Below are 8,382 nucleotides of genomic sequence, written 5' to 3' on the forward strand. Positions count from 1 at the left end.
TCTCTCTCTCTCTCTCTCCCTCTCTACTCCTCACTCCTCCCACTCTCTCCTCTCTACCACCCGCTACACTCCTCCTCTCTCCACACTCAAAAAGGCATCAGCCTTGGACGTTTGGTACCTACGTCCATTGATATCCACTATTCCGTGGTCAAGTCCGCCATCACCCTTGGACTTGGTTCTGATAATCCTGATTCTCGTTAATAGGATGAGACGGGAGGTGAGTTGGTGTGTGTGTGTGTGTGTGTGTGTGTGTGTGTGTGTGTGTGTGTGTGTGTGTGTGTGTGTGTGTGTGTGTGAGACAGACAGAACAGACGGACAGATTACCATCAATAATATCCTAAACTTAACAATATTAAACATAAACCTAACTAACCAATTTTAACATTAACAAAATTAACCATCACCCTCCCCACCACCACCAAAACACAGAAACACTAAAAACGACATAAAATTTAACATATGAATAACAAACCCATTTAACTTAGATTAACACGATTTAACATTTTTACAGGATGGATGTTAACCACCTTAGGAATGTATTACCAAAGCCAGAGAAGAAGGGGTGTACTGTTCATCGTTTGTGCTACAGCAGGTATGTTAAATTGGTTAATATTAACTTATGTCGCTTAAACTGTCGAAATTAACCTCTTTTCTCATCAAATTAAGTTTAATCTATCTTCATTTCTGGTTAATTTAACTCATTTAACCTCTCAGTGACCATATTTAACCCCGATAACGCAAATTTAACCTGTAATTCAACCTTAATTAACCCTCCTTACCTTATTTACCCACAGCACTTATTTAACCTCCCAGTCGTCTTATTTAACCTCAATTTAACGTTAATTAAACCCCCGCAGGTACGACAGTGTTAGGTGCTTATGACCCCATCGAAAGTGAGCCAGGTGTGTCAAATTGAGGGTCTGTGGTTGCACGTGGACGCCGCTTGGGGTGTTGGGGCGCTGCTGTCACCCTTACATAAACACAAACTGCGTGGCTCACAGGTTAGATTAATTTAATATACCTGTGTGCATGATTTTGTATACCCTGTACTGTCTAGGTATATTGTTTGTATACCTGTACTGTCTAGGTATATTGTTTGTATACCTGTACTGTCTAGGTATATTGTTTGTATACCTGTACTGTCTAGGTATATTTATACCTGTACTGTCTAGGTATATTGATTGTATACTGTCTAGGTATATTGTTTGTATACCTACTGTCTAGTATATTGTTTGTATACCTGTACTGTCTGGTATATTGTTTGTATACCTGTACTGTCTAGGTATATTGTTTGTATACCTGTACTGTCTAGGTATATTGTTTGTATACCTGTACCTACAGGTATATTGTTTGTATACCTGTACTGTCTAGGTATATTGTTTGTATCTACACTGTCTAGGTATATTGTTTGTATACCTGCTATCCAAAGTATATTGTTTGTATACCTGTACTGTCTAATATATTGTTTGTATACCTGTACTGTCTAGGTATATTGTTATACCTGTACCAGGTATATTGTTTGTATACCTGTACTGTCTAGGTATATTTGTTTTGTACTGTCTAGGTATATTGTTTGTATACCTGTACTGTCTAGGTATATTGTTTGTATACCTGTACTGTCTGGTATATTGTTTGTATACCTACTGTCTAGGTATATTGTTTGTATACCTGTACTGTCTAGGTATATTGATTGTATACCTGTACTGTCTAGGTATGTTTTATACCTATGTCTAGGTATATTGTTTGTATACCTGCTGTCTGGTATATTGTTTGTATACCTTTACTGTCTAGGTATATTGTTTATACCTGCTCTAGGTATATTGTTTGTATACCTGCTGTCTAGATATATTATATAAATACCACCACTACCTATATCTATCCATTTAATCCACCTATCCACCTACATCACAGAGCTGACAGCATTACCTGAACCCACATAAGCTCCTATCCTCAGCAATGTTCAGTCTTCTTAACACGCCACGTTGGTCTGCTGAAGGACTGTAACTCCTGCTTACCTGTTCAGAGAGAGAGAGAGAGAGAGAGAGAGAGAGGAGAGAGAGAGAGAGAGAGAGAGAGAGAGAGAGAGAGAGAGAGAGAGGGGAGAGAGAGAGAGAGAGAGAGAGAGAGAGAGAGAGAGAGAGAGAGAGAGAGAGAGAGAGAGAGAGAGAGAGAGAGAGAGAGAGAGAGAGATTTAACATAAACTATAGACATTTATTAACATCAAACATTTGTCTTCTTCCCAGGATAAATTTTATGACACTTCCTACGACACTGGCGATAAACATCTCCAGTGCGGGCGAAGAGCAGATGTTCTCAAGTTCTGGACGATGTGGAAGGCTAAGGTTAGTGTTTGATTAGATCAGGTTAAGTTAATCTCTGTTTTAACTTGAATTAATTTACTTTATCTCTCTCACTATTTGAATTCTCTTAAAACCTCACTCCTTTCCCACCCACCCACCCCCACCCACACCCACCCACACCCACCCACCCACCCACCCACACCCCCCCCACACACCCACTCCACCCACCCACACCCACTCCACCCACCCACTCCACCCCCACCCACCCACCCACCCCACTCAAACACCCTTCCTCTACCCCACAGGGCACAAAAGGACTCACCAAACATATCGAGAAGCTTTTCACCATGTCCAAGCTCTTCGCTGATAAGATACGGTCAAGAGACGGGTTCACACTCCTCTTGGAACCTGAATGTACTAATGTTTGTTTCTGGTACGCCCCACCTTCCCTACGAGGGCATGAGGACAACCCTGATTACACCACACGTCTCCATGCTGTGAGTACTTGTAATAATACCAGTGTGTGTGTGTGTGAGTTTTGAGTACATTGAAAAGACCCCCTCATAACTCAGATATATCTCCATAATTACTCACATAACTCAGATATATCTCCATAATTACTCACATAACTCATAAATATTTCACATAATTCAGAATATATCCATAATTACTCACATAACTCACAAATAAACCTAAATATCGACCCTAAAATGCGTCCAAAAGCAAACACTAATTCCCCTTTTCACTCACAGGTGGCGCCACGGATCAAGGAGAGGATGGTGAAGGAAGGTACAATGATGATAACGTATCAACCTCTACGGGAGAGACACAACTTCTTCAGGCTGGTCCTTCAGAACTCTCAGGTTAATGAAGATGATATTGATTACTTCGTCAGGCAGATAGAGATTCATGGTAGTGATCTATAAGCGCCCCACAGTGCCACATGACCTCAGTAATGAGTATAATTGACCTCTTAGTGCCATAGAGTCATCTGGGGCTCTCATTATTGACATCTAAAGCCCTCATAGACTCTTGATATTGACCTCTTAGTGCCATAGGGTCATCTGGGGCTCTCATTATTGACATCTAAAGCCCTCATAGACTCTTGATATTGACCTCTTAAGCCCTCAGTGCCATGGGGTCATCTGGGGCTCTATAATTGACCTTTAACGACCATTGACCCAATTGGGTATCCTAGTGATGACCTCAACAAGCATTAGGTAGTCATGTGACCATCAGAACTACCTTGGTATAGTGCCTTTAGGGTGCCATACGACCCTCAGAGTTTAATAAAGACCTCGAGGCTTCTGTACGACCTCCAGAAGCCCCCACAACGACCTCAAGGCTTCCGAATGATCACTAAATAACTTCAGAGGCTTCCATGCATCAACAGAAGCCCCCACAACGACCCCAAGGCTTCCGAATGATCACTAAATAACTTCAGAGGCTTCCATACATCAACAGAAGCCCCCACAACGACCTCAAGGCTTCCGAATGATCACTAAATAACTTCAGAGGCTTCCATAACATCAAACAGAAGCCCCCACAACGACCTCAAGGCTTCTGACTGATCACTAAATAACTTCAAGGCTTCCCATACATCAACAGAAGCCCCCACAACGACCAAAGCTTCCTGAATGATCACTAACAACTTCAGAGGCTTCCATACATCAACAGAAGCCCCACACCACCTCACAAGGCTCTGAATGATCACTAAATAACTTCAGAGGCTTCCCATACATCAACAGAAGCCCCCACAACGACCTCAAGGCTTCCGACTGATCACTAAATAATCAGAGGCTTCCTATACATCAACAGCTCCCACAACGACCTCAAGGCTTCCGGAATGACTATCACTAACAACTTCAGAGGCTTCCATACATCAACAGAAGCCCCCACAACGACCTCAAGGGCTTCCTAATGATCACTAAATACCCCAGAGGCTTCCATACATCAACAGAAGCCCCCACAACGACCTCAAGGCTTCCGAATGATCAACAACTTCAGAGGCTTCCATACATCAACAGAAGCCCCCACAACGACCTCAAGGCTTCCGAATGATCACTAAATAACTTCAGAGGCTTCCATACATCAACAGAAGCCCCCACAACGACCTCAAGGCTTCCGAATGAACACTAAACGACTTCAAAGGCTTCCACACGACCACCTCAAGAGATGGTCAGCTTCTTCATGAGAGGAGAAAAAGACGACTATAACGACCCCTACTGATACACCACGACCCCTACTGATACACCACGACCCCTGAAACCTCAACTATCAAGGGGTCGTAATATCACCAGTCCCTATGTTAAATTTTCCTCCTAACTGGTGATGTGGAGAACGTATCTAACCGACTCCACTTAACCAAAAAGGGCGGATCCAGGAATATAAAAAGGGGGTCCAAGAAGTTGTGGGTGGGGGAGGAAAGGGGGTGGAAAAGGGGGGTGTGCTGTAAGTTCCCAGAAAAATTGTTTGAAATCTGACCAATATCAAGGCCATTTTAATGCCATGTGCACTTGATATTAATGAAAAGAAGTGAGAATTATCCACCAGGAAGTCGAAAATCAAAACCAAAATGAATAATCTAACCAAAATCTATTATTAAGTGAGATTAACTAAAAAAAATAATATATATTTTTACTCCTATAACATTACGATTTATATAACATTAAAATTATAGAGAATTATATTTTAATAAACATTAAAAAAAAATTATTATATTTTATCAATAAATTTGTATATATTAAAATATATATTATTATTTAGAATATAAATGATGTATAGTAATTTATATAAGAATGCAGTATTATCATTTCAAAGTATTATACAAATTATATATACTTTTAAAACTATTGGGATTTTGTTTTTATATGTGCATGAAAGTCTAAGTATTTTGAGGTATTATAAAAGTCTATAAAATATGTTTATGAGGCTTTAGTTTTATAAGTCTCAGTTGGACCTTTAATAGTAACTGATGGCTTTGCTATAAGACTGTCGGATGATGTTTAGCGCAGGAAATAGTGACAATACAGGTGTTTTCCCGCCAAAATACAACATTACAGGTGTTTTCCCGCCAAAATACGACATTACAGGTGTTTTCCCGCCAAAATACGACATTACAGGTGTTTTCCCGCCAAAATACGACATTACAGGTGTTTTCCCGCCAAAATACGACATTACAGGTGTTTTCCCGCCAAAATACGACATTACAGGTGATTTCCCGCCAAATTTACCAGAAAACTATCAAATACAAATGTTTCCCGCCAAAAATAACCTGAAAATTTTGGCATAAATAAAAACCATCAAAAACGACAAAAATCTGCCCAAATACACCAGAAAATAGTATTAATCCTAAGGTATTAATTCTTCCCAATACATATCATACAAAACATGTATATTTTCATACATACATCATGCTGTGCATTATGTATAAAATATTTTTTTTTCCATTCATATGTTATCCTACCATCTGGGAGTTCATTGATTTATTAAAATATATATAAAATCGTTGTTTGACTTTTCTTAATAAAATTTAATTCTTGGGATATTTTCTTTTTTAAATTACGAATAATAATAATAATGTAAAGAGAATAATGAGAGAGAGAGAGAGAGAGAGAGAGAGAGAGAGAGAGAGAGAGAGAGAGAGAGAGAGAGAGAGAGCAATATGACCACAACTATACATATGAACTAACCATTACATACCTAACTACAGGTACACTAATTACACCAACTAATTAAAAACAGGTATACTAATTAACCCAACTAATTAACAACAGGTATACTAATTAACCCAACTAATTCAATTAACTACACCTAATTACAGCAATACACTAAGTACCTTCCCTAACTGCTTCCCTGAAATCATTTAAGGGAGATCTATTAAATGTATCTTTTCAAATACAGTACATTAGAAACATCAAATACTTTTCAAATACTTTCCAAATACATTAGAAACATCAAATACTTTTCAAATATATTATAATGGTTTCAGAAACACTTAGCACTGTAACCTGTGTTCATAAAGGCTGCAACACACTTATAATGGTTTCAGAAACACTTAGCACTGTAACCTGTGTTCATAAAGGCTGCAACACACTTATAAAAATTACAGAAACACTTATAATTGTTACAGAAACACTTAAACACTGTAACCTGTGTTCATAAAGGCTGCAACACACTTATAAAAATTACAGAAACACTTATAATGGGTACAGAAACACTTAACCACTGTAACACATTTATTACAGGTGATTAGTTACATCAGCATTAGTATTGTATCATGCACCAACTATAACTGAGCGACCAATAGGAAGCTTTTAAACCACTCAGCACCTTCCTGATTCGTCAACACACAGGGAATATGGTAAACAAATAAGACTCGTTTGTTTTGGTATGCGTGGAACCTCGTTTTGATCGGGTGTTTGGATTTGTGTAGGTCGATGAATGTTAGAATTTGATCGAGTTTTGTTTGTGTAGTTCGGTGAATGTTAGAATTTGATCGAGTTTTGTTTGTGTAGTTCGGTGAATGTTAGAATTTGATCAATTTTTTTTTGTGTAGATTAGAACGTCAGAATCCCAGTTACAAGGACCGAGCATTGTTGTTTGCAGAAAGATCGAAGAATGAGAAACATCATCTAAGACGTCTTTTGTGTGTTTGAGGAGGTCGGTGAATGTTAGAATCTTGCCTAGAACGTTGTGTCGTGTATGTTGATTTTTCACCACAGCCAGATAACCCAACATGAAATACTGTAGTCCCTCGCAGATAAGACTCCACGTCGGTTTGGGGTTACAGTGAGTTACACGAACCGGTGCGTGTTGAATCACCCGACGTCACGGATTCCTAGGCTAACATCCGCCGGTATTGGCTGCGTCATCGTGAAGTAAAATCCAGAGACCAAAAGCATAGTCCTATCGGCACATGAGGTCGGTTTAACTTGAAGGCCATTACGCGCTGTCTGATTGGTCACTACTAACGTATTCCGAACTATCCGCCAAGCCAGTTCAACGTTAAAACTACCATCGATATCCACCTGGTGACTTGCGAATTTCTTGTGTATATAACGCTATGATTTCGTATTCGTCTGTTACCGTGAAAATATATTTATAAATATATTTCATCCAAGAAACGAAACAAATATTCCATAAAAATTTCACAAAATAACTTACACACTTAACTCTTTTATTTTATTACTATTTTTGTTATATATTTAAAAAATAAAGCATCGGAAAAAGAGGCTACGTTAGCCCCACAAACTCAAAGAGGCTTAGATCCCAACGCAAACTTATTCTACGCTGAATAGAAATGAACCTATCAAATTGACCTGCTGACTAAGCCCCGCCTACTTGTTGGTTTCCATAGCGACCACCACACTATAATAGTCTCTGATTGGTCGTTGGTAGCTAGGTGAGTTGTGCCACCACCCCTATTGGTAACCCGACAGCCAATCAATTCCCAGGGAATGTGATGGGTGTTATGGTAACCAAAAGTGGGTGGAGCTTAGTGGAACTTTTTTTAAGTACCAACAGCCAATCACAGTGGAGGATGATGGTGTGTGGCAGATGGTGAGGACGACACCATCACCAGCTATTAACACCATAATCACCATCAGAGTGTGACCATCACCATCAGAGTGTGACAGCCAGTAAGGACACCATCAGCACCATCAACAGGTCAACTACAGACAAAACTCAACACATAACGATGACTTAATGAAGATATAGATAGAGTAGAGTACCGTAGAGTACCTTAGAGTACCATAGAGAACCGTAGAGTACCTTAGAGTACCGTAGAGTACCTTAGAGTACCGTAGAGTACCTTAGAGTACCACAGAGTACAGTAGTAAGCAAACAGTCCATAATCTGGCAGGATTGTATTAATTTTAATGAAGTCTTTCAAAACCAACAATGAATGAACAAGTTGAAATCATATGAAGAAAAAATCGCATAGCGACAGAGCAGTGTTTCATAACTAGCACACACACTGGGGCCCACAGAGCAGTGTTTCATAACTAGCACACACACTGGGGCCCACAGAGCAGTGTTTCATAACTAGCACACACTGGGGCCCACACACTGTTTCATA

The 8,382-nt window shown here is 39.5% G+C and overlaps 1 protein-coding gene and 1 long non-coding RNA gene across 2 annotated transcripts; both read left to right on the plus strand.

Annotated features, from left to right (window-relative positions):
- Positions 1–2,171: 2,171 nt before the first annotated feature.
- Positions 2,172–3,675, plus strand: LOC121870473 (cysteine sulfinic acid decarboxylase-like). Its single transcript, XM_042372308.1, has 3 exons — positions 2,172–2,342; positions 2,606–2,797; positions 3,053–3,675. Exons 1-3 carry the CDS (start codon positions 2,328–2,330, stop codon positions 3,224–3,226), a joined length of 381 nt encoding a protein of 126 aa, XP_042228242.1. The 5' UTR covers positions 2,172–2,327; the 3' UTR covers positions 3,227–3,675.
- Positions 3,676–4,745: 1,070 nt separating this feature from the next.
- LOC121870474 lies at positions 4,746–5,809 on the plus strand. The gene is made up of 2 exons (XR_006089712.1): positions 4,746–5,482; positions 5,513–5,809. It is a non-coding gene; the product is annotated as an uncharacterized LOC121870474 (long non-coding RNA).
- Positions 5,810–8,382: the final 2,573 nt, after the last annotated feature.

Source organism: Homarus americanus, unplaced genomic scaffold, assembly GCF_018991925.1.
Source record: "Homarus americanus isolate GMGI-L3 unplaced genomic scaffold, GMGI_Hamer_2.0 scaffold7147, whole genome shotgun sequence".
Classification (NCBI taxonomy): Eukaryota; Metazoa; Arthropoda; class Malacostraca; order Decapoda; family Nephropidae; genus Homarus; species Homarus americanus.

Excerpts from the sequence above, each read along its gene's own strand:
- LOC121870473 (XM_042372308.1), top strand. Across the intron at positions 2,798-3,052 it reads ACACCACACGTCTCCATGCT|GTGGCGCCACGGATCAAGGA; the intron begins GTGAGTACTTGT and ends TTTCACTCACAG.